The sequence below is a fragment of the Stenella coeruleoalba genome (genome assembly GCF_951394435.1).
Source record: "Stenella coeruleoalba genome assembly, chromosome: 5".
NCBI classification, from domain to species: Eukaryota; Metazoa; Chordata; class Mammalia; order Artiodactyla; family Delphinidae; genus Stenella; species Stenella coeruleoalba.
This window is the reverse complement of record NC_137150.1, coordinates 3,308,038-3,333,992: the sequence shown is the minus strand read 5'-3', so window position 1 is coordinate 3,333,992 and position 25,955 is coordinate 3,308,038. Positions and strand designations below refer to the sequence as shown.

Below are 25,955 nucleotides of genomic sequence, written 5' to 3'. Positions count from 1 at the left end.
AGAGTAGAGAGGTAAATAGCGTTCGCCTGCAGTAGCCCTGAGGCCTTCACAGCGCTCAGTGTCACAGGTGGTGCCATCGAGCAGGTGGTCCTGTGGGCACAGCTGGGTGTTGTTCACTGCAGCCTAGGGCCTTGCGCGTCCCGTGCCCCGACGCGCAGGAGCAACACCCTTCCCGTGGGGGTGGTGGTCGGGGGAGAGACGGAATGAACTAAGGAGACGGGGCTAGACCACTCTGTCTGGATCAGGATCCCCCTGCATCCATGCTGTTTTTTAAAGGCCAGGAGGAAAAGTATCCCAAATGGTGGAGTGGTTTGATCACAGCTACTCTGTCCATTTCCTTGCAAGCTGTCACTAGCTTATTTGCTGAAACTTAACAATGTTCCTTTCCCTTCTTCGAAGTAACGTACATTCTTTTCTTCCAGCCGACCCCTTGGTGGGAAGTATTGCCACTCAGTATATGACCAACAGAGCAGAACATGACAGAATGGCCAGACAGTGGACCAAGAGATACGCTACATAAATTGGGTTGTCACAATTCTCTACATTCTTTGTCTGTCACAGAGAGAGCTGCTTATGATTTTGAAGGGGTGGGGGAGGGTGGGCGTTGGTGAAGAGTAGGGTATTTCTATAACAGATATTATTCAGTCTTATTTCCTAAGATTTTGTTGTAACTTAAGGTATCTTGCTACAGTAGACAGAATTGGTAATAGCAACTTTTAAAACCGTCATTAGTTCTGCAGTATGAGCTGAAATGCAGTACAGAGAAGAACAGACGTTTGGGTTCAGTTGCTTGTAGTCTGTAAATCTGAAACAGCTTAATTTGTACAGGTTACACACCTGGCCATTTATGTAAAGTCTTTCCAAGACTACAGTCTTTTGTTTTAAAAAATTGGAATTTGTTTTCCCTTCTCGGAGGGGAACAGTGATACTTAACAGCTTTTAGAGACTGTCATCTCATATATACAATGGACACATGGCTATAAGACACCATATAGGAAATATGAGTAGTTATGTACTTTATTTTATATGCCAGTCTACTTTCTTGTGAAAAGATAGAGGTTGAATCAGGACTCGTGAAAACCTGTAGTAAAATACCTTAAGCTGTTAACTGTAAGGCGTGGAATAGGAGTTGCTCAGTGGATTGGTTCTATGTTGTGGACTGCCTAAGTCTGCATTTGTTACTGTGCTAATAAACAATATTAAAACCACCGCCTAACGCTGCTGTATTCATTTACTTCCTTTTGCCTTTTTTGTAGTTTCTTTCTTCTTGACAGATCTTTGCTACTCAAACAGCCTAGAGTAATGCAGACTGTGCGCGCTGGTGTTGTCTACCCAGCACATATGTTAGGATTGGTACGTTACTCTGGATTTATCCAACAGCCTTGCAAGATAGGTGCCTTAGGGAAGGTTAGATAATCTAACTCATGATCTTCCAAAGGCAGAGTTCCGCTGTATCTTCGTCAAAGCATTTTCCAACTTGGAAGCGCTGTGGTGGTAAGTGTGTGCGTGAGAAGTGGGCTCTCATGGAGAAACACCCCCGCCACAGTGGAGGGAGCCTGGCGGGACCTAGGTGCACACACCTGCTCCAGAGAAGCTCGTCCAGGGCCCAGGGCGGAGGTACCTGCACGCTCATGACGCATTTAAAAAGAACGCGGTCACTCTGTGTACTAACGGATCTAGGCTGCATTCAGCAGACGAGCAAACTGCAGGATCTATTATATTATTTTTAAAAAACTGTAAAAGTATTTATCCATCTATGTAAAAAAAAAAAAAAAGGAAAGAAAAAGCAACAAAAAAAAGCTAGAAGCCCAACACCGGGAGAAAAGGCAGGAAATGACCTGACCATATCTGAGTGACAATTGTTTTACCCAAAGAAACATGATGAGAAATTTTAAATAATTCTAAATCGGCTAGTGCGGCCGCCACGTAAGTTAGTTTTCTATCTTTATATACAGTAGTTATTGGCTTGCACTCACTGAACTGAGACAATTGAGTTTACTTTTTTTTTTTTTTGTGGGAGGGGGGCCGCACTGGGTCTTCATTGCTGCGCGTGGGCTTTCTCTAGCTGTGCCGAGCGGGGGCTACTCTACTCTTCGTTGTGGTGCGCGGGCTTCTCACTGCGGTGGCTTCTCTTGTTGCGGAGCACGGGCTCTAGGTGTGCAGCCTTCAGTAGTTGTGGCTCACGGGCTTCAGTAGTTGTGGAACGTGGGCTCAGTAGTTGTGGCCCACGGGCTCTAGAGTGCAGGCTCGGTAGCTGTGGCGCACGGGCCTAGTTGCTCCGCGGCATGTGGGATCTTCCCGGCCCAGGGCTCGAACCCGTGTCCCCTGCATTGGCAGGAGGATTCTTAACCACCACGCCCCCAGGGAAGTCCCACCAAGTGAGTGAGTTTGAATTCACTGAACCGCGCCTTAAAAGTATTCAAGATACTGCTATTTACTAGACGTTTTAACATTTCTTTGCTGGACAGCTTATCTCATACTTTATATTGAAAACTAATAGTGCACTGTTTTCACGGTCAAAACCACTAAGTAGCTTGCTTCCGACTTTACAGTTAGTTAACAGTATTGTCAACTTGCTCAACATAGTCAGCCCTGCTACTCAGATCTTGCCAAAATCTTCAGAGAACCATAGCACAAACTCAGATACCTAACTAACTTGAAGACGACTCCAGAAGGTATGGTATGCCTTGTGGGAAATGGAAGCTTCACTGTCCGTAGGTGTTCAGCAGTTTCCTACAGAAGGAAGCACCAGCTGGAACGTATTTACACCACCTACTCAATTCATGCTAAACATAATTTGAACAAAGCTAAATCACAGGTTTAGCAAGATCCCTACCAGATAAAATTTAGCTTAACTTAGTACCCAAATGTTTACTGTTTGTGATCCAATTTGGACACACAGAAAATGTCCTTTCATAATCCTAGACCTCAGATGATGAGTGAACTTTTCAAAAACAAAATTAACATTTGAGCGAGTAAGTCTGCATAAAGTTACACAGAATGACAGCTTCTGAGACGGGTTAAAGGTGAGGGGAGCTACTCACAGGTACACGTGCATACCACCCAAATTTTATTCTTTTGGCAAATGCAACATAATACAGATAACAAAGGTGCTAATTTTAGGGACAAGTCTGAAACAAGGAGAACGCAAATATATTATTATTTCATGTCAGGGAACAGTAACTGGATCATAACTGGAAGTGCATTAAATTACTTCCCCAGGGTCTTCCTAAGGACCAAAGGTAGACAGAAATGGCCTGTTTTACATAAGTTCACAGACACCTCGAGGCAGTCACCATTCAAGGGACAGTTGTGCACCCTAGGGTTTAGTTCTCAGAGCTGGAGTTGCCTTTGCTTCTCCTCCCAGGCAGAGGGAAGCTCGGTTTGCTCTGGGGCTGGGAGAGTTTGCGGGCTAGCAGGGTGAAGGGCTCGATCAGGGTCTTGCGGTCTGTGACCGTCACCTCCCACAGATGCACCTTCTCGCTCCTGGCCCACCGCTGTGCCACTTCGGCGTCCACTTGTCTCTGCTCAGAAAGGTCAGTTTTGTTTCCTAACACGACAATGGCCACCTGAAAGAAACGGGTAAAAAAGATCACACTTTGCCAGCATCAGTTCCTAGACAAAACGGAGGAAGAAAACTGTCCCATTTAACAAAGTGCTTCGTCCAAACTGATCCTCAGGCGTGAGGCTGAAGGGTAAAGGGCATTACCTCACCCCTCCTCGCTCGGTGTATCTCCTTAAAAACGCAGATGCTCTACAGGCTGCTGACTACGCAACAGTTGAAGTTACTCAACTCCAGGTACGGCTGGAAGACAGACTTGGGGAAATCACTATCGAGGGTACAGGTCACGGTTTGACTGAGGTGTGTCTACATTTCAGTTTAGCTCTACCTGCTGTCTGGGAAACCTGCGATACGTACTTGAAGATACAACCACGGAACTTCTGGAGCCGTGAGAGGTCTGCAGCCCTGGGGCCTGAGTTCCTTGAGAACGGGAATTGTTCTGTTCATGTCACTCCTAAACATAGCAGAGCACCTGACAAAAGCACTAAATATGTGTTGAACGTACCACCCAATAGGTACATTTTACCCTAAATGCAAGGCAATCGATCCTTCTCTCGAAGTGGAGCGCTCGCTACCCTAAGGCACTGTTTCAGGCGACCAGAAGGGCGGTCACAGTCCGCGGGAGGGGAGACGAGTGGTGACCTCCAGACGCTGAGAGAGTGCCTGGAAAGGCACCTAAAGCAGGAGGCCGGGGAGGTGGAGGGGGGCTCCTCTGCGCCACGGCCGGGCTCCCGCCTTCGAGACGTGCGCGCGCTCCGATGGGAGGACGGAGCGGGATGGAGCGGCACGGAGCGGCACAGAGCGGCAGGCAGGGCTCTCCTCCGTCTCTCAGCAGGAGCCAGCCCTCCCGTTGCCCCCCACCACCCATCCCGTCTCTGCGGCGAAGGTTCCCTTCCCCTCTGGCCTGGCTGTGCGTGCTCGCCCGGCCGCCCGCAGGGCACAGCGGGGGAGGTGTTCTAGGCTCGGGGCCACCTCCAACGCGGTCCCTCCCTAGAAGCCCTCAGGCCGAGGGCTGCTGCTTCTGCCTTGCGCCCCGCGCCCCCTGCCCCCTGCTCCCCGGCCCGGCTGTTGCTGCCCATCCCAGCGCTGGCCCGTGGTCACCCCACACGCTACTCCCGTCATACTGGTGGTGATTTCAGCAGCCCTGGGGGTGACCCGGTAACCTCATCCCTCAGCTCCTTGACTTCAGAGATCCTAACTGCCCTCCTGACCTCAGCCACTCGCTCCCACGAACCAGGACAACCACTCTCCTCTCTGACCTCGAGTGCGGGAATCCCGCTCCGCCCGCTGCCTTCCTGGTTCATCCCCCGCACCCCTCTGCAGCAACCCCGCAAGCACCGCAGGGACCCACGAGCCCCAGCGCTACCACCTCTGTCTCGGTCCTGCAACCCCGCTGCTGCCCTCGGCGCTCCCCCCGCCGAGCTTCTCCTCGTTCGCTCCCTCGCCATCGTCATCACGCCGTACGCGCCACCTCGGTTAAGTTGAACTCTTAACTGTACCTTTTGCCGACACCATTTACCGAACGTGGCGGGAGAAAACACAACCCCGCTGGCCGGTCCCGGCTCGTAACCACCGACCTCCAGCGCGCTGCTGTTCTCCAGCAAACACATCACGTTCCCGCCACTTCCCCTGGAAGGACAGCATCTCCTACCTTGGTCCTCCTCCAACCTCCACCGTTCCCTCTGCCTTCCCCGTCTCACCCTCAGCTGATGTCCACACTACGTCAGCAAGAAGACAGGAGCAACTAGAAGGGAACTGTCAGGTGCTTCCACCGCCACGTCTACCAGCCCCACGGTCCTCTAAGCCCATGTCCCCACCCTCTTCAACCTGGACAAGGTGTCACTCCATCGGCTATCCTCTCACCTGCGTCTCTCCGCTGAATCATCCCACTGCGTACAACCATCTCTCTCATCTGAAAAACAAAACCCTCTGATACATCCTTCTCCAGCTTCTCTCTGTTCCCCTTTTAGGGGACAATATATTTACCCTTTGACTCAAAACTCTTTCAAAGAGCTATGTTTGCTGTGCTCAACTCTCTCACATCCAGTCCATCAGACTCTGTCTCACCGTTTCACTAAAACTGTCGTCGTTGAGATGTCCCAAGTTACTAAAGCTGGCCACCTCTCGGCTCTTTTGATCTGCCTTTAGTATCTGACATAGCTTGGTCACTTCCTACCTTTTAAAGTGCCGACTTTACTTGCCTTCTGGGTCACCCTTATCTCTCGGTGTTCCTCGTACTTCAAAGGCCACTTTGTAGACTCCTTTGCTGCCTTCTCACTTCTCCAGCCGGTAAATGTCAAAGTGCTCTAGAGCGAGAGCATCTGAACTAAACTCTGCTTCTCACCTTGTCCCTCAAGGTGAAAGTCAACAGTGATTTTTTTTTTTTTTTTTTTTTGGCCGCACAGCATGCGGGATCTTAGTTCCCCAACCAGGGATCAAACATACGCCCCCTATAGTGGAAGTGTGGAGTCTTAACCACTGGACCACCAGGGAAGTCCCAGAGTGATCATTTTAAAACAAAACAAAAGATGAGACTTCCTGAGAGAGTGGCATGGACATACATACACTACCAAATGTAAAATAGATAGCTAATGGGAAGCAGCCACACAGCACAGGGAGATCAGCTCGGTGCTTTGTGACCACCTAGAGGGGTGGGATAGGGAGGGTGGGAGGGAGACGCAAGAGGGAGGGGATATGGGTATATATGTATATGTATAGCTGATTCACTTTGTTATAAAGCAGAAACTAACACCATTGTAAAGCAATTATACTCCAATGCAGGGGGCCTGGGTTCAATCCCTGGTCAGGGAACTAGATCCCACATGCATGCCGCAACTAAGGAGCCCGCCTGCAGCAACTAAGACTTGGTGCAACCAAATAAATATTAAAATAATAATAAAAATAAAAATAAGTCAAAAGAGGTTCAACTTCGTTCACATTAAGGACAAATGAAACTATGAAAATACCATTTCACCCAGAAGAGTCACAAAATCCAAAAATTTAACCACACATTGTTGTCAGGACTGAAGAAACAGGCATTTTCATACCATTCCTATGGACAGTAACTTGTCACTATATTTACCTTTAACTCAAGAACCTAACTTCTGCTGGTTGATCTTTCAACTCTACGTTAAAATGTACAAAATAACAAACGTCTAAGATTCGTCACTGCAGCATAGTTCATGATAGCAAATGACCAGAGAAAACCTAAGTCTCCATCAATCTGAGACTGGTTAAATAAGTACGATACATCTACAGCCACACAGTGAATACTAGGCATCAGTTAAAAAAAAAAAAAAGGAATCTGAGTACTGCTATGGAAAGAACTCCAAGATATATTACATGAAAAATACAAGGTGTGGGGGGCTTCCCTGGTGGCGCAGTGGTTGAGAATCTGCCTGCCAATGCAGGGGACACGGGTTCGAGCCCTGGTCTGGGAAGATCCCACATGCCGCGGAGCGGCTGGGGCCGTGAGCCACAACTACTGAGCCTGTGCGTCTGGAGCCTGTGCTCCGCAACAAGAGAGGCCGCGACAGTGAGAGGCCCGCGCACCGCGATGAAGAGTGGCCCCTGCTTGCCACTAGAGAAAGCCCTCGCACAGAAACGAAGACCCAACACAGCCAAAAATAAATAAATAAATTTATTAAAAAAAAAAAATACAAGGTGTACAACAATATGCTACCTTTGGTACAACAGAGAGAAAAATAAGAAAAAATTATATACATTTCTGTTTGCTTGTATTTACACAGAGAAACTCTGGAAGGACGCCCCCAGACTAGGAAAGGGGTAAAACATTAAAACAGCACGCTTGAGGTACAGGACATAGACGGTTGAACCCAGGGGTGGGAACAAGTTCACTAGAGTCCTCTCTATAGATCATTTTCATTTTTGAACCATGTGCAACTATTACCCTTTCAATTTTTTAAAACAGACATGAAAACAAGTGCGTGCCACCCAAGCTAGACCCTGCTATCCCTTTGCCTCCCATCCCGAGGCGCCCTCAGCTCTGCCTCCTCCCAGCCCCGCCCGCTCTGGCCTCAATGCTGCTCCTGGCGCAACATGCTCCCGCCCCCGCCCCTGCTCAGCTGGGGCCTCCGCCTGGAGCAGCCTCCTCTAGACATCGGCTTGCGCCCTTCCCTCACACCCTTCAAATCTCTGCTGCAAGTCACCTCACCAGGCCTTCCCATATCACCTACAGAAAGCAGTGCCCTCACTCTCCACTCTGCTTGACTTTTCTTCCTACACTGCATCACTCCTCACAATACATACTTGTTCGTTGTCCCTCTCTCCCCCACCCCCCAGACAGAAGCTTTATGGCAACAGGGACTCTGTTCTATTCTCTACTGTATTCCCTCCGCCTCACCTAGAACAGTGCCAGGCCCATAGCCCAGTAAGCATCTGCTATCAAAACTACAATGAGGTAGCGCCTCACACTGGTCAGAATGGCCATCATCAAAAAAATTTACAAACAATAAGTGCTGGAGAACAGGGAACCCTCCTACACTCTTGGTGGGAATGGAAGTTGATACAGCCACTATGGAGAACAGTATGGAGGTTCCTTAAAAAACTAAAAATAGAACTACGGTATGATCCCGCAATCTCACTCCTGGGTATATATCCGGAGAAAACTCTAATTCGAAAAAATACATGCACCCCAATGTTCACTGCAGCACTATGCACAGTAGCCAAAACCTGGAAACGACCTAAATGCCCATCAACAGATGAATGGATAAAGTAGACATGGTACATATACACAATGGAATATTACTCAGCCGTAAAAAGAAACAAAATAATGCCATCTGCAGCAACATGCATGCAGCTAGAGATTATCGTACTAAGTGAAGTTAAGTCAGACAGAGTAAGACAAATATCATATCACTTATATGTGGAATCTAAAGTATGACACAAGTGAATTTATCTATGAAACAGAAACAGACTCACATAGAGAACAGACTGGTGGTTGCCAAGGGGGAGGGGGTGGGGGAGGGATGGAGTGGGAGTTTGGGGTTAGCAGATGTGAACTATTATATACAGGATGGATAAACAACAAGGTCCTACTGTAGAGCACAGGGAACTATATTCAATATCCTGTGATAAACCAAAATGGAAAAGAATTTTGAAAAGTATATACATGTATAACTGAATCATTTTGCTGTATGGCAGTAATTGACACAACATTGTAAATCAACTCTACTTCAATAAAAAAATTTAAAAATAAGCATTTGCTGAATGAATGTACTTCTTAAATCCCCATAATAACCATATGAGAAAGGTACTATTATTTTCCTTATTTTATAGATAAAGAAACTAAGGCAGAAAAGTTGAGAAGCAGAGCTAAGATTCAAGTATCAAGTACATGAGTTCACTGAACTATACTTCTAACTTTAGGGGGGCAGGGAGGGAAATCTGGGGGATTCTCCCCCAAATAATAACAGCACTTATCTGTCTCAGTGAGAAAGATGGGAAACAGGTAGAGAGGAGCCTTCATTACTTACCTTTTTATATCTTTTGAAGACTGAACCTTGTGAATGTTGTTATCTATTCACAAAGTAAGTTAGTATTCAAAATAATAAAAATAATTAAAATATCAACAACCCAGAGGTCCTTGAACAGGTGAGTGGTTAAATAAACTGCGGTACATACACACCATGGAAAACCACCCAGCAAGAAAAAGGAATGAACGACTCATACACACAATTACCTGGCTGACTCTCCAGAGAATTACGCTGAGTGAAAAAGGCCGATACCAAAAGGTTACAAACTGCGATTCCATTTACGTTAACACTCTTGAAATGACAAGGTTACAGAAATGGAGAACAGATAACGGTTAAGGAGGGAGAGGGGATGGGAGGGGAATGCGTGAGGCCGTAAAAGGTCCCATGAGGGGTCCCTGCAGTGCTGGAAAGGGTCCCTCACTGTATAAACGTCAGTACCTCGGTTGTGTTATTTTACTATAGTTTTGCACAGTGTTATTAGCATTGGGGGAAACTGAGTTAGGGATCTCTATTACTTCTTAAAATTGCATGTGAATCTACAATTACCTCAAAATTAAAAGTATGACATAAAAAATACATAAAAATTAGGTTAAGTAAAAATTAGGTTAAGAACACCTAGCCAGTGCTGTTAATTGGGTTCATGACACGGTTCCCTAAACCCTGAGGAGTCAGCCATGCCAAGACCCAGAGAAAGACCTGCGATGAGAGAGTTCCAGGCAGGGGAACGAGCCACTGAGAAGGACTTCACAGGGGGACAAAATTATCATGCTGGAAAAGCAGAAAGTTGACCACTGGAGTACAGTGACAGAGGAACAGAATGCTAAGGGTGAATGGACAGCCATGGGCCAGATCATCTAAAACTTTACAGACCATAGTAAGAATCTTATTTTCAAATGGTAAGTGGATAGAAGCCACTAATTATTTATTAGTTTTTTACACTTCTTTTCTTTTCTTTTTTTTTTTTTTTTTAAGGCTAAGGACAATCCTATTTCTCCAAGAAGACAATAAAAAGCCCTAGGAAACAATGATCCCAAATAACGTGAAATGAACTATGTAGTATTTGCAATATGGAGTCATTAAAATTCAAGTTGTACATGGGAAGAAGCAAAGGCAGAAAGTCAAATGCTGGTCCTGGTTGAACTCAGTCCTGTATTTCCTGGGCTAGGGAAAAAATCATGAAGATTACAGATACTGTGAATACAATTTAATGCTTTTAAAATATTTTAATTGCCCAAAAGCCCATGCTACCATTTCAACGTTATAATTCATAGCTGGCATTTTTTAACATACCCACGTACCTCTTTTTTGTCTTTGAACTTATCAATTTCCTTTTTCAGAAGCTCCACTCTTTGAAAGGATTCAAGGTTATTCACACTGTACACAAGAACAAAGCCATCAGCAAATGAAAAATAATGCTTTGGCAGCTCCACGCCTTCCTGTAGGCCTCTGGTGTCGTAAAGATGTAACTGTTCCTTGACTCCCCGATCCGTTTCCACTGAAGCCATATACACATCTTCCATTGTTTCACAGTCCTCCATTCCTGGGGTTAAAAAGGAATTACTTTTACATATACAAATATCGAATTATTACGTTATTCACCTGAAGCTAATACAATGTTATGTCAATTATGCCTCAATTAAAAAAAAAAGCTGTTACTCTTTCTGGATAACTCAATACCAATTGTTGAGTACTTTCTCGTCCTTTAGAAGGTGGCCTTCTAGGTTCCTTATTTACTACACATAAGAATCATCTTTCCATTTACTAGCTTCTTTAAAATGAAAGGTAATTGTTACAGTAAATGAACAAAGTGCTTTTTAAGATTATTTCTTCCATACAGACATAAAAAAATAAAAATTTGGCAGTGAGATTTACTATTACTTATTTTTCAGAAGTAACTTACAAGAGTCAAAGAACTTACTATCTCAATTGGAGAATTAAGGGCTGGTTTTTAAAGTACCTTCAACAACTAAGTGGCCCCATTTTCTTTTTCTTTTTCTTTTTCTTTTTCTTTTTTTTTTTTTTTTGCGGTACGCGGGCCTCTCACTGTTGTGGCCTCTCCCGCTGCGGAGCACAGGCTCCGGACGCGCAGGCTCAGCGGCCATGGCTCACGGGCCCAGCCCCTCCGCGGCATGTGGGATCGTCCCGGACCGGGGCACGAACCCATGTCCCCTGCATCGGCAGGCGGACTCTCAACCATTGCGCCACCAGGGAAGCCCCCCATTTTCTTTTTCCTCAGCGCCAAGGACAGGACCTGGGTTTGATTTTTCTCTGTACAATTTCCACTGTTTCCAGGATCTGTTTCAAGGACTCAGAAAAGTACATGTCCAGTCTGGGTCTAGGCACCAGGCCTTAATTCCCAAGTACCTACTGTGCACTTTTGTGTGAATGTCCTCCAAGTCCTTCAAACTAACAGGACTTGTTATCTTTCCTGCCCCACCTGTCCCTCCTCCTGCTTTTGTCCCTTGATCACCATCCACCTGGTCAGTCTTCAGCGTTCTCTTTGAACAAGGAAAGTATGGGTGAATGTGGTCCTAAATCAGCCACTCTACACCTGAGACATCTGCTCGATCCACTGCCTGCTTCCACTCCCCCTGGCTTGCTCCCTTCACCTGAATGACTGCAACAGCTCAGGAAACACCTGGTCAACACCTCATCCTTTCCAGGCTCTGCTGAAACGTCAGCTCTGTAGATTTTCTTCAGATTATCCACTTCCCTCCATCCTGCTCTTACTGTGCCTTGTACAGGTAATACCACTTCACCCTAAACTCGTTTCGTATCTGTCCCCTCCAGAGCTGCAGTGGAAACTCCTCGAGAGCCAGGACTGTGCCTAATCTCTCTTCGGAGCTCTGAGGACTAACGAATTGACTTACATACATAGAAAGTCCTTAGTAAACGTCTGAATGAATGAATGAATGCGTGAGCTCATAACTGGAGCCCCAATTTCATTCCCCTGCTCGCCTGAATGATGAGCCCTGTAAAATCCATTTGACTTTGCTCCATTTCTGTGGGTTTTGTCTCTTCAACTCACCTAGAACTTCCTCAAGAGAAACAACACTTCTGTGTACACAGCAAGTATGCAACAACCATTTGTGGATGAGGGGATTAAGGTGAGAAGATGAACACTTTGAATGTTAATGACTAGTGCAAGAGGTAGTCTATGGAGACATAAACTTATTGGGCTTCGATTACAAAAAATTTAAAAGCAAAAACTACCAAGACTTTTGTCATGGTGGATGTTCTGTCCACCAAAAGCCAGTCCGGTTCCCTTCCTTCTCCCATTAAGCTTAGACCTTTTGAGATTTTCTCACCCTATAGATCAAGTGAAGCTACGACTCTGCATCTCCTCTGCCACTCCACGCCACCTCTGTCCTAGCAGGAGACTAAGGCTGCACTTCTAGAAAGGGTAAAACAGGCTGCTGCGATGTGGGACAGAGGGTATGAGTCCGCAGTGAAAACAAGGGGCAACTCAGTGACGTGCCCCCTCTGCTCCCAAAACTTCGGCGGCCAACTCTTTATCCTCTAGGCGGAGGGATCTGGGGAATCTGGCCAGTGAAAATGGAGAAATCCTAAATATGCTAACCTCTGAGGTAAACCAACAAATGCCCCACCCAGGTCACCTTATAATGAAGCAAGGTCATGAACCCTATCCACATGCTTAGAGCTTTAAATTAGCTTTTCAGTTCTCCATTCTTAATTACAAGCAGACAACCAAGGATTACCAGATACCTGAGAAAGAGACCAAAATTCAGGAAAGAGCACCTGAAAAGAAAAAGACTGTGCAAAGAAAAGAAAACAGACAAAAAAACTACCAAATATTATACTCAAAGAGATAAGATAGTGCATCCATGAAATAACAGGATACTAAGAAATGACAACTCAGTAGAAGGGCTGAAAAATAAAGATGGGGAAAATTCCCATAGAGTGGAACAAAATGCTGAGAAATTTCAAACAGAAGAGAAATTTTAAAAATCAGAGGACGAGTCCAGAAGATCCAGCATCCAAAAAGAGAGCTCCAGAAAGAGAGAACACAGAAGAGAAATAATTCAGAGCTGAAGAACACACATCTCCATATTGAAAGGGCCCACCAGGTGCCCAGCACCGTGGATGAACACAGACTGATCCTATGATACACCACTGCGAATTTCAGAGCACTGGGGAGAGAGCCTACGAAAGCGTCCACATCCGAAGCAACAAGAATCACGATGGCTTCTGGCCTCTCAGAAGCACTGGAAGAAGATATTAGAATCTGGTAAACTGAAGATACACATGGTCTATGAGCCTGCGATTTCATTCCTAGGTATATCCCCCCAGACCTTGTCCAAATCATAGCTGGGATACGTGTATAAGACTCTTCACAGCAGCACTATTTCTAATAGCCCCAAACTGGAAACAACCCAAATGTTCATCAAGATACAAGAGGTAAATAGGGACTTCCATGGCGGTCCAGTGGATAAGACGCCACGCTCCCAATGCAGGTGACACGGGTTTGATCCCTGGTCAGGGAACCAAGATCCCACATGCCACATGCCACACGGGGCGAGGAAAAAAAAAAAGATACAAGAGGTAAATAAATGGAGGTATACTGAGACAATATACCTATCGTGAAAATTACACCACACCTACTTAAAACAATATGGACGAGTCTTACAACTATAATGTTGAGTGAAAAAAAAACAAACACTGAAAAATTTATACGGTATGATTCCGTTGATATCAAGTCAGTAAGAGACAAAAATAAACGATGTCATCCAGTGATACATACACAGGTGGCAAAACAATAAAGAAAAGAAGGGATTAACCAAAAGTCAAGGGAAGGGCTGAGTTTTGATTGAAGAGAGGAACACGGGGAGCTGACAAGAGTACCTGCGGTCTTCTACCTTTTGACCTGTGCGGAGGTTATGCAAAGGTTTTGTAATTATTCATTAAACCACATGCGTGTTTTATGCACTTTTCTATATGTATGATGCATTTTATAATAAAAGAAGGAGAAAAGATGATAATGGACCAATGCTTTCAAAATTTTGGAAGGAACTTATTCTCCATCTAGAATCCTATACCCATCAAAATTATAACTCAACTGTGAATGAAAGTAAAGACATTTTCAAACACGTGAAGCCTCAGAATACGTATCATGCACATTTTCTCAGGAAACTCTTTGAGGGAGGCCCGCCATCAAAATTAGCATGTAATCATAGAAAGAGGAAGACACCAGATTCGGAAAACAAAACCTCACATGAGAGTAAAGGGAAGCATAGGGACAACAGTAAATACCTTTATTCAGAAGCCCCAGGATTACTACTGTGCACCAGGCATAGAGGGCATTCTGAGGGCTGTCATCACCCGATGCCTCATCCCATTGGGCAACCTTTTCAACCCCCAAAAGAGCACTGCAAGATGTGCTCCACCAAAAGAAGGGCGTAAACAGAAGGTGACAGGAGATCTAGGAAACAGGAAATCAAACCCAGGAAGAAAGAAAAAGTAAAAGGAAGTTCTATGTTGTACAATAGGCCCAGATAAGAGAACGCTAGCTCCTGGAAAAATATCCCCCCAAGAAAGGGCGGGGTGGATTACTGATATGATTGACCTCATGGAGAACTGAGAACCATCTGGACATGTGGAAGAATCAGCAAAAGGTATGAACAAAACCAAACAAGTGATAGAGCAAATATTAGCCTCCATAAGAAGAAAAAGAAAGAAAAGAAACAATCATAGTACATAATACTGCTCAGCTGAGGATATTTACATGTGCCAGCAGTTGTCAAAGTGTGGTCTACAGAGATCCCTTGAGGTCTCCTTTCAGGGAACCCATATGGGCAAAACTATTTTCATAATAATATAAGACATTTGTCTTTTTCACTGTGTTGACATTTGCGCTGATGATATAAAAGTAATGATGGGTAAAATTGCTGGTGCCAGGACTTCCCTGGTGGCACAGTGGTTAAGAATCCGTCTGCCAATGCAGGGGACACGGGTTCGAGCCCTCGTCTGGGAAGATCCCACATGCCGTGGAGCGACTAAGCCCGTGTGCCACAACTACTAAGCCTGTGCTCTAGAGCTCACGTGCCACAACTACTGAAGCCCGTGCTCCGCAACAAGAGAAGCCACTGCAATGAGAAGCCCGTGGGAAGAAGAGTAGCCCCTGCTCGCCGCAACTAGAGAAAGCCTGCACGAAGCAACGAAGACCCAACGCAGCCAAAAATAAAATTAATTAATTAATTGAAAAAAAATTCTCTAAAAAAAAACTGCTGAGGCCTTAGTACAAATCAAGGCAGTGGCACCAACTGTATTAGAGGTTGAATTCCTCAACACCTCATACTTGCAGTTTCAAAAGAAAAAGCCAGTTTCACTTAAGAATGTCCTTGATGAAGCAGGAAAAATTACCAAATTTATTAAATCCTAATCTATGAGTATGTATCTTTACATCTCTTTAATATTCTATGTGATTAATGAGAAGTGTACATGAAGTATTTCTGCTTAATGAATAATGGTAACTGACTGGAGGAAAAGCTCTTGCGTTTGAGTTTCAAGCTGAAATAGCTTTTTTTTTTTTTTTTTTTTTTTTTGGCTGTGTTGGGTCTTCCCTGCTGCGCACAGGCTTTCTCTAGTTGCGGTGTGCGGGCTTCTCATCGCAGTGGCTTCTCTTGTTGCGGAGCACGGGCTCTAGGCGTGGGCTTCAGTAGTTGAAGTGCGTGGGCTCAGTAGTTGTGGCTCGCGGGCTCTAGAGCGCAGGTTCAGTTGTCACGGCACATGAGCTTAGTTGCTCCGCGGCATGTGGGATCCTCCCAGACCAGGGATCGAACGAGTGTCCCCTGTATTGGCATGACGATTCTTAACCAACGCACCACCAGAGAAGTCCCACTTCTTTTTTTTTTTTTAAAGAAGGAATAACAGAAAAAAACCATGGTTATTCAGGGTATCTGACAGACATTTTCTCAAAGATGAATAACGAGAGCCTATCATTTCAAGGAAAATAACTGATAGTATCTGTTGTTAATGATAATATTTGAGCTTTCAAGCAAAAATGAGAATTGTATCCATCAGCAGAAACTTGATAGCTTCCCAATACTGATGAGACTGGTGATGATATTAATAAATGGTATTTGGAAGATCTGCTTACCTCAGTTAACCAGTATTTTCCAAATGACCAATTCATAAATGTTAAGAAACCATGCATGGGTAAAAAACCCATTTGAAGTGCAAGATAAATCAATGAGATTTTAATGTAATAGAACAGGAGAAGTTCACTGATGTGGCTTCAGACTCCACACTGCAATAACCTTTGAATAACCATCACTGATTGAGTTTTAGTGAAACACCAAAGAAGAAAGTCCACAATTATCTGCAAAGCTATTAAAATATTCCTACCTTTTTCAACCACATATTTGTGTGAGGCCATATTTTCTTCACATATTTCAACTAAAAAAACATATAACAGCAGATTGAATGCAAAGGCAAGCAGATACGATAACCCAGCTGCCTTCTATCAGGCTGGACATTCGATTTTCAAAAACGTAAATCAGGGCTTCCCTGGTGGCGCAGTGATTGAGAGTCCGCCTGCCGATGCAGGGGACACGGGTTCGTGCCCCGGTCCGGGAAGATCCCACATGCCGCGGAGGGGCTGGGCCCGTGAGCCATGGCCGCTGAGCCTGCGCATCCGGAGCCTGTGCTCCGCAACGGGAGAGGCCACAACAGTGAGAGGCCCGCGTACCGCAAAAAAAAAAACAACAAAAAAAACGTAAATCAACACTCATCTTCTCACTAAATTTTTTTGAAAATATAACTATTTTTCATTAAAATGTGTTACCTTAGCATATAATAAGTTTATTGTTATTATTTTACGTGATAAGTTTTTTTTTAATTTCCTCAAGTTTAATCTCTAATACAATAAAAATATCCTAAGACACAGCCTACAGAAACAAAATCTGTTGGGGTTTGAAGAGGGGAAAGGGATTCTTTTTTTCCCCCTTTGGGCATAATTTACTTTTTCACTGGCATAAATTAGAATCTGAAGGTGAAAAATTCAGAACCAATAGTGCAGCACTGTGATAGGTTTTCAGACCTTCTGGCACAGGCATCGTTATTAATAAAAACCAAATATGGATTTAACCGAAGTTGTTAAATATTATTCTGGGAAGGTGGAAGAGGATCAGAGTTCATCAAAATGGTTAATAAAAGACAGAAATGTGCTTGAAGCCACCTGCCAGCGATAAATACTTCAAAGATCTATGATTCTACGTATATCTCTAAGATAAGCCTTGTTTCATTCTAACGTGTTATGTCTGTCCTTCCTTACCGAACTGTGACCTTAAAGCCAGAGATGCTTCTCCACCTCTAAATCCTCACAGCCTGTATCAGAGAGCAAGTACTGAACAATTATTTAACTCAATGAATGAATAAATGAATGAGATAATCCGATTCACAAAATTAGGTCATATTGCAGCAAACAGCTGGCTCTTCCATTCTTAAAACCTATACAGCAGTACTGGAAAGTCATGTTTGAAATGAGAATGAGAGATCATTCAATGTATTCTGAAGTCAGTGAGTCTGTGATTCCAAGACCACTCTTCATCATGTAAACACACTGGAAACCACATAGAGACAACATTTTTCTTACCTGTTATGACTCTTGTTCTAACAGAGTTAAGCGCAAGCACTCTGGAATTTCAACAACATAAAGATGTTTTTTTCCTTGCCCCTACTTTCCCCCCCTCATCTCTGTCGATTTCTATGACACTTTTGGTCCCTCTCGATGACACCTCACTTTTGTGCACCACCGCCCATCTTTAAGTTAGCATGACCAACAAAGGACCCTGACCAGTTCCCAGAACCTGCAGGGAAACTAGGGAAAAATAATCTTACCAATAGTATGATTCCCATAAAGAAGCTGCTCCAAAATTGCCGTTTTCCCGACAGATAACAAGCCACAAACCACAACCTTACAGCCCTTTCCCATCTTCCCTTAGGATATCACTGTGAAGAAAAGAGAAGATCTTTAAAACTGTGTACTGTTAAAAAAAAAGAAAAAAAATCAACCTTTCCTTTTTCTTTCTTTCTGTGTTCAAATTTAATTAGTAATACATACACAGGGGGAAACTGCAAGTATAAAAAGAAATGTAGAATACGGTACATCATTCCAAACCCCATTCCTGGTTCCCGTCCTCCCTTAATCAGTGTTACTAGTTTCCTATATATCTCTGCAGAGGTGACCTAGAGAAACATAAGAATACATGTATAGATATATGTTTGTTTTCAAACAGCATAAACACATCTTATACAAAGACTAGTCCAATACTAATTAAGCCTATAGGAATCCGAACCGAATCCTAGATGAAGCAATCCTTGAAAGACTGCCTGCTCGTCAATGTTTACCTGGAAAAATAAGCATTTACGTAAAAATTTAAGGAGGCATGAAGATAAAAATTTGGACAGAGAGTAGACATCATTTTTTAAAGAAGTATTAACACCATCAATGCAAACGTCAGTCTTTTCTCAAGAGTGAGAAACTGGATTTGGGGCTGTCTTAGTCGTACTTCTTTTTGCGTCACAGTTCTTCATGCTAGAAAAATTGCTCAGGCACTTTAAACTGAAAGAAAGGAAAACTCATTTCTCCTCGCTTCCTCACATACGCATGGAAGAGCAAGACTGGGTAACACTTTCTTGAATTTTCCTCAAAGTTTTTATTTTCCAGAAGGCAAGGTACCAGCAGACAAGACAGAAAGGGAAAGGGGGCTCATTAAATACAACAGAAAAACTTGGGAAGAGAAGTTAAAGTTCCACATTGTCTTTTGCCTCCTTTCCTCCAGTTCTCTTACCTAGAAGTGTGAACATGCAATAGCTCTGACGAAAAAGCACGCCACAACGCCTTCAAGTCAGAAAACAACAAGAAAGTCCAAATGAGCATTCAAATAAAAGGGACGGTGGGCGTCTTTCTGTATGTGTGTGCGCACGTGTGTCACATATCACTATTTTTTTTTATCAACACCTAAAACATTAACAAATGAACTTCCTGTAAGTCTTCTCTACTCTGTTTTCCCAAAGTCTGTAAATTTTTTTGATCGAGGTATAGCTGATTTCCAGTGTTATGTTAGTTTCAGGTGTACAACAGAGTCAAAAATTTTATAGATTATACTCCATGTATAGTTATTATAAAATATTGGCTATCTTCTCTGTGCTGTACAATATATCCTTGTAGCTTATTTATTTTATACATAGGAGTATAATCCCCTACCCCTACTTGCCCCTCCCCTCTCTCCCCCCACTGGTAACCACTAGTTTGTTCTATCTCTGTTTCTTTTTTGTTATATCCACTAGTTTGTTGTATTTTTTTTAATTCCACATATAAATGATAACATACAATATTTGTCTTTTCTCTGACTTATTTCAATATGCGTAATACCCTCCAGGTCCATCTACGTTGTTGCAAATAGCAAAATTTCATTCTTTTTTATGGCTGAGTAGTATTCCATTGTATATATTGATATCTTCTTTAACCATTCCTCTGTTGATGGACACTTAGGTTGCTTCCAGATCTTGGCTGCTGTAAATAGTGCTGCAACAAACATTGGGATGTAGGTATCTTTTCAAATTTGCATGTTTGTTTTCTTCGGATATATACCCAGGAGTGGAAATGCTCAATCATATGGTAGCTCTATGTTTAGGTTTCTGAAGAACCTCCATATTGTTTTCCACAGTGGCTGCACCAGTTTACATTGCCACCAACAGTGCAAGGGGGTCCCCTTTCCTCCACATCCTTGCCTACGTTTGTTATTTGTAGACTTTTGGATGATAGCCACTCTAACAGGTGTGAGGTGATATCTCATTGTGGTTTTGATTTGCATTTCTCTAATGACGAACGACGTTGAGCATCTTTTCATGTGCCTGTTGGCCATCAGTGTGTCTTCTTTGAAAAAGTGTCTATTTAGGTCCGCGGCCCATTTTTAAATTGGGGTCTTTTTTATATTGAATTGTATGAGTTGTATTTTGGATATTAAGCCCTTAGCAGTCATACCGTGTGCGAATATTTTCTCCCATTCAGTAGGTTGTCTTCATTTTGTTGATGGTTTTCTCTGCTGTGCAAAAGCTTTTAAGTTTAATTAGATGCCATTTGTTTATTTTTGCTTTTGTTTCCTTTGCCTTAGGAAACAGATTCAAAAAAGTATTTCTAAGATTTATGTCAGAGTGTTCTGCCTATGTTTTCTTCAGGGAGTTTTATGTTTTTTGATCTTACCTTTAGGTCTTTAATCCATTTTGAGTTTATTTTTGTGTATGGTGTTAGGGAGGGTTCTAATTTCATTCTTTTCCATGTAGCTGTCCAGTTTTCCCAGCACCAACTTACTGAAGAGGCTGTCTTTTCTCCATTGTATATCCTTGACTCCTTTGTCGTAGATCAGTTGTCAAAGTCCATAATTTCTTATGACCCAGATCAGCCATGACACTTATCTCCTGACATGAAAAAAATTTTTTTTTTTTTTGGCTGTGTTGGGTCTTTGTTGCTGTGCATGGGCTTTCTCCAGTTGCAGCCAGTGGGGCTGCCCTTCATTGTGGTGCGTGGGCTTCTCATTGCGGCGGCTTCTCTTGTTGCGGAGCACAGGCTCTATCTGTGCGAGCTTCCGTAGTTGCGGCATGGGGGCTCAGTAGTTGTGGTGCGCAGGCTCTAGAGTGCAGGCTCAGTAGTTGTGGCATACGGGCTTAGTTGCTCCGCGGCATGTGGGATCTTCCTGGACCAGGGCTCAAACCCGTGTCCCCTGCACTGGCAGGTGGATTCTTAACCACTGCGCCACCAGGGAAGTCCCAAAGTGGATTTATTTAGAGAGAAACATGCTCCACAGACAATGTGGGCCATCTCAGAAGGCGAGAGCGGCCTTCGGACAAACACACTACACAGACAGGATGTGGGTCATCTCAGAAGGTGAGAAAGGCCCAAAGGGCTTTTAATAATATTAAAATTTAAAGGAAGTTGCCACCTAACTACGTGAGAAGAGGATAAGAAAGTGATGGTGGCACGCAGAACAATTCTGTTGTCAGAAAAGGTTGCCGTTGGAATCTAAATTCTGATTTTTCTATTGTTATTTTCTATTGTTATTTCCCTTCCTCTGAAATAATATTAGGATCAGCAGATAAAGTCTGTTAAAAATATGCACTATTTTGTATCTGTGTTTGTATAAGATAAATTGGGGGATTTGTTTCAGTATTTCAGAGAAGACTTCAAGGGCAAACAGTAAAAGCAACTGAAAAGAGGTAACTCAAACACTAGGTAACGATTTTAAGGTTTTTTAGGATGGTGAGAGAAGGAAAGAAATAAAACAGATTTTGGTAAATATTTTATACCATCAAAAAGGAAACAAAGATGAGAGGGTAAGTGTGATTAATCAAAGCACACCTGAAGCATTCTAGCTTCCTAGTTGTCTTCAAGTGGGAAACAATACTACTACATAAACCTGAAGATTAGGACCTCCCTGGTGGTGCAGTGGTTAAGAATCCGCCTGCCAATGCAGGGGACACAGGTTTGAGTCCTGGTCCGGGAAGCTGCCACATGCCGCAGGGCAACTAAGCCTGTGCACCACAACTACTGAGCCCACGCACCACAACTACCGAAGCCCGTGTGCCTAGAGCTCATGCTCCGCAACGAGAAGCCACAGTAATGAGAAGCCCACGCACTGCAATGAAGAGTAGCCCCTGCTCTCGCCGCAACTAGAGTAAAAACTGAAGATTAGTGACCTGCTTTACCATCAATTAAAAAATATGAATTCTTGGGACTTCCCTGGAAGTCCAGTGGGTAAGACTTCACCTTATAATGCAGGGGATGAGGGTTCAATCCCTGATCAGGGAGCTAAGATCCCACATGCCTCTCAACCAAAACACCAAAACATAAAAACAGAAGCAATATTGTGACAAATTCAATATGGTCCACATCAAAAAATCTTTAAGAAAAAGAATTCTTGAGGTATAAACTACTGTGTATAAAATAAATAAGCTACAAGGCTACATTGTATAGCGGGCCTCTCACTGCTGTGGCCTCTCCCATTGCGGAGCACAGGCTCCGGATGCGCAGGCTCAGCGGCCATGGCTCACGGGCCCAGCCGTTTCACGGCATGTGGGATCCTCCCAGACCAGGGCACGAACCCGTGTCCCCTGCATCGGCAGGCGGACTCTCAACCACTGCACCACCAGGGAAGCCCCATAAAATTAATTTTTTCAAAGTATGTGTTCTGTAAAAAAAATTAATATCTAATGTAAGATTTTGCATGAATAACATTAAATACACATACAAAAACACTTTATTTTCCATATATGATCATGATGGCAGGGACTCACGTTACATATAAGAAAGTTGTTCTCACACATATATATTCAATATGTACAAAATAAAACCTACTAAAAGGTTAGTTCTATAAGCATTATAATATTTCATAATTCCCAAACACAATAAATAGGCACCATTCCCTTCCAAATATAAAGGGAGGTCATCTGCGGCACCCTGAAAGGGCAGGGAATCACATGAATAGATCCTGGGGGTGGCCACGCCTCCTACTAAACCCAGGTTTCCAGAGTTTGAAAGGCCCCAGAGTAGATGGATGACCTTTAAGGTCACTTCTAATACTGTAACGCTATGAGAGCGGAAACTACTTACCCGGAAACTGCATCAACACGAGGTTAATACAAAAAGCGGTAGCTACAGCTACCTGTATAGTCCCTACCCTAAGAAACTGCTGGACAATACAATTCAATCTGTGACCTATTAATCCCTGACAGTCTGATGTAAATGACTAAGAGTGTGTGCTTAACAGGCAAAATCCAATGCAGTCTAAATACATATTGCTTTGCTTTCCAGGCTAATCAATAATGTGTCTAGAGAATAAAAATTGATCTGATCCATTCTGCTGAAAACACTGAGCTTGGTCAGTATTCTCTTTGAAAAGCCATCAGAAAGAGCTACCCAGAATTGTCAGTACTTCTGTTCTTCCTCTGTTCGTCTAAGGAAATCATTCTAGTTTTAAAGTAAAACACAATTTTTTAATGCAAACTGAAAAATATTATCACCACAACACTGTTAACGTCATAAAGAGATGTCATAGATCTTATTCTGCAAGCATTACAGGAAGAAAACCTCTACACTCCGTATTTGTTTATGTAAACATCATGGATTGTGTGCAATACTTTCACTTAGCCATAGATGAATACACTTTACATACATAAACACATATTAAAAGAGTTTTGCAAACAATACTGCCCAAAATGAAATACTATAAACAGATTCCAGTAACCATTCTTTTACTCAATCACTAAATATTTACTGAGAGATTATCCTAATGCCAGGCATCAGGGACAAACTAGGAGGCAAAATCAGAAATGATCCCTGCCCTCAGGAATCTCAAAATCAATTGAAAATACCAATCCAAATCTTGCAAAATTGCTAATTGAGAAACTGCAAACTGCAAATCAACAAACGAAACTGCAAAACCTAATTAAGAAATAGCAGTGATTAATCACATTGCCAGAATCTTCTTTCCAAATGATTATTCCACCTTTGTAGTCAATCCTTCTTGACTAATTTTCCCCATAACCCACATCTGATCCATCAATAAACCCTCTACCTTTCAAACACATCCAAGGCTGGACCACTTAGCACCTCCATCACTCATGAAGTAGTCCAAGGCACTATAGTCTCTCATCTGATCTCTCAAAGATGTCCACATCATAATCCCCCAAATCCATGAGTATTCTACTTTACATGGTAAAAAAAAAAAGACTTTGTGGTTGTGACTAAATGAAGAACCTTGAAATGGGGAGATTATCCTGGATTATCTGAGTGGACTCAATGTAATCACAAGTGTCTTTATAAGGCGGAGACAAGAGTGGCAGAAGTGAGAGAGAGAGAGATTTGAAGATGCTATGATGCTGGCTTTGAAGATGAAGAGGCCAGAAACCAAGGGATGCAGGTGGCCTCCAGAAGCTGGAAAAGTTAAGGAAATGGAGTCTCCCCTAGCACCCCTAAAAGGAACACAGCTCGACTGACAACTCGATATTAGCCTAGTGAGATTTCTGACCTACAGACCTGTAAGACGATAAACGTGTACTCTTTATTTTTTTATTTTTTGGCCGTGCCACATGGCATGTGGGATCCTAGTTCCCCAACCAGAGATCGAACCCGTGCCCCCTGCATTTGAGGTGCAGAGTCCTAACCACTGGACTGCCAGGGAAGTCCCTTTGTACTCTTTTAAGCCAGTAAATTTGCTGTAATTTGTTATAACAGCAACAGGAAAATGAATACAACCTCCTAACCGTCCACACTTTTTCCCTTCTTCCTTTTAGCCTCAAATAATCCTTTTTCTTTTTTTCCTTTGGCCACGCTGCGCAGGCTTGCGGGATCTTAGTTCCCCAACCAGGGATCGAACCCAGGCCAAGGCAGAGAAAGCTGAGTCCTAACCACTGGACCACCAGGGAATTCCCCAAGTGATCCTTTTAAAATGTAGGTCACATGAAGTCACCCTTCTGCTCAACATTGTCCCATGGTTTCCAATCTCAGAAAGTTTGAAAACCCGAAGTCCGTAAGAACATTCGTCTCTTTGATGTCACGGGCCAGTTTCCCCTCTGCCTCCTTGCTGGTCCTGTATTAACACAGGCACGCTCCAGCCCTGGCGCTCTTCTCCCTGACTGAAATCAGTCCCCACACCTCCAAGGTCTTTTCTCAAATGCCACTTCTCAACACTTACCTGAATATTCCACCCAAAATTTCCACCCCTGCCCCAACACGCCCTACCCGTCCCCTCCCCTTAATATTTGTCCTTAACACTTATCACAGAGCATAATATACATGTTATGTCTATTGTCCTTTTCCAAGAAGCTAGAATTGCTGCGACGACCACTGCTACCATCCCAGCAGCTGGGCACATAGGAGGCCCTTCAGAAATATCTGTTGAATGAATCAATGCACCTGTGAGGGCTTTTACAACGGTAAAGCTGCAATTAAAAAAACAACAACAAAGGATATTAGGAAATGGGGTAAAAAAAAATAACCAAACCCGCTAATTTACAAGATAAGAGTCTCTTAAACCTTCGCCACATTTAAACTTAGAATTCGTAAGAGAATTAAACCACATGACTTTTCTAAAATGAAAATATTCTGGAGATGCAAAAAAGCTAGTAAATAAACTGTCAATAAAGAACGCAACAAAAAACGCCTGCATTTTCTCGGCTTTTTTCCCCAAAACACTCGTACCTGACGACCAGATTTGGGCATATAAATATTTCGCCTTCCTAAAAAGACCGTGGTTCTTACGTAGCAAATGTGGAACCAGATCTGCAAGCAGGAAAGGCACGGACCTGGGAAGGCGAGGACCCGCCTGCAACACCCCCTCCCATCCCCCCCATCCTTTTGGTGCAAAATTCCTCGGAGCGGGGCCTGCAGCCCCAATTGCTCCGGGGGGGACAGACGCGGCTCCCACCGCCAAGCCCCCGTACCTCGAGTGCCCCACCTGCCGGCTGGGGCAGCGCCGCCGGAGGCCCCAGTTTCTGCGCGCGTCCGGGGAAAGCGGGGAGCCCACAGCGGCCCCCACCCCAGGTGAGGCGCCCGCAGCGCAAAGCGGCCCCGCCGGACGCCCCCGACAGACCCGCAGGCCCAGAGGGGAGCGGCGCGCGGGCTGCACAGCAGCACCGCGGGCTGCGGCCCCGGGAGCCCCGCCCCCAACTTGCCTCCTCGCGGCGGCGGGATGTCGGGACGCTCTCCAGCCCAGGCCTTGCCGCGGACGGTCGCCGCCGGCTCGCCTCTGCCTCTCAGGCTCGAATCCCGGGGAGCGGGGCACGGGACCCGGGGGCAGGTTGCGCCGGCCTAACCCCGCCCAGCGGGCTCTCTGCTGGAACTACATGGCCCATGCGGCTCTGCGCGGACGCCGCTTTCC

The 25,955-nt window shown here is 44.2% G+C and overlaps 2 protein-coding genes across 6 annotated transcripts in view; one reads left to right on the top strand and one right to left on the bottom strand.

Annotated features, from left to right (window-relative positions):
* The window catches only part of UBE2E1 (ubiquitin conjugating enzyme E2 E1), a 76,746-nt gene extending 75,412 nt beyond the window's left edge, over positions 1 to 1,334 (top strand). For both annotated transcript variants that reach the window (XM_079922473.1, XM_079922472.1), the window contains one exon: positions 423 to 1,334. In XM_079922473.1, coding sequence (XP_079778599.1) covers positions 423 to 520 — 98 coding nt within the window. In that variant the 3' untranslated portion in view covers positions 521 to 1,334. The remainder of the gene's footprint in view (positions 1 to 422) is intronic.
* Positions 1,335 to 2,643: 1,309 nt separating this feature from the next.
* Positions 2,644 to 25,896, bottom strand: NKIRAS1 (NFKB inhibitor interacting Ras like 1). Of its 4 annotated transcripts, none has more exons than XM_079921655.1 (4): positions 25,519 to 25,896; positions 17,917 to 18,027; positions 10,356 to 10,597; positions 2,644 to 3,569 (listed from the first exon to the last, which is right to left on the bottom strand). In XM_079921655.1, the coding sequence occupies exons 2-4, from the start codon at positions 18,008 to 18,010 to the stop codon at positions 3,327 to 3,329; spliced, it is 579 nt and encodes a 192-aa protein (XP_079777781.1). In that variant the 5' UTR covers positions 18,011 to 18,027; positions 25,519 to 25,896; the 3' UTR covers positions 2,644 to 3,326. The 4 variants fall into 4 exon arrangements, with proteins under 4 accessions (XP_079777781.1, XP_079777780.1, XP_079777782.1 ...); XM_079921654.1 differs by having other exon boundaries at positions 25,750 to 25,896; XM_079921656.1 differs by lacking the exon at positions 25,519 to 25,896 and adding an exon at positions 18,140 to 19,148.
* Positions 25,897 to 25,955: the final 59 nt, after the last annotated feature.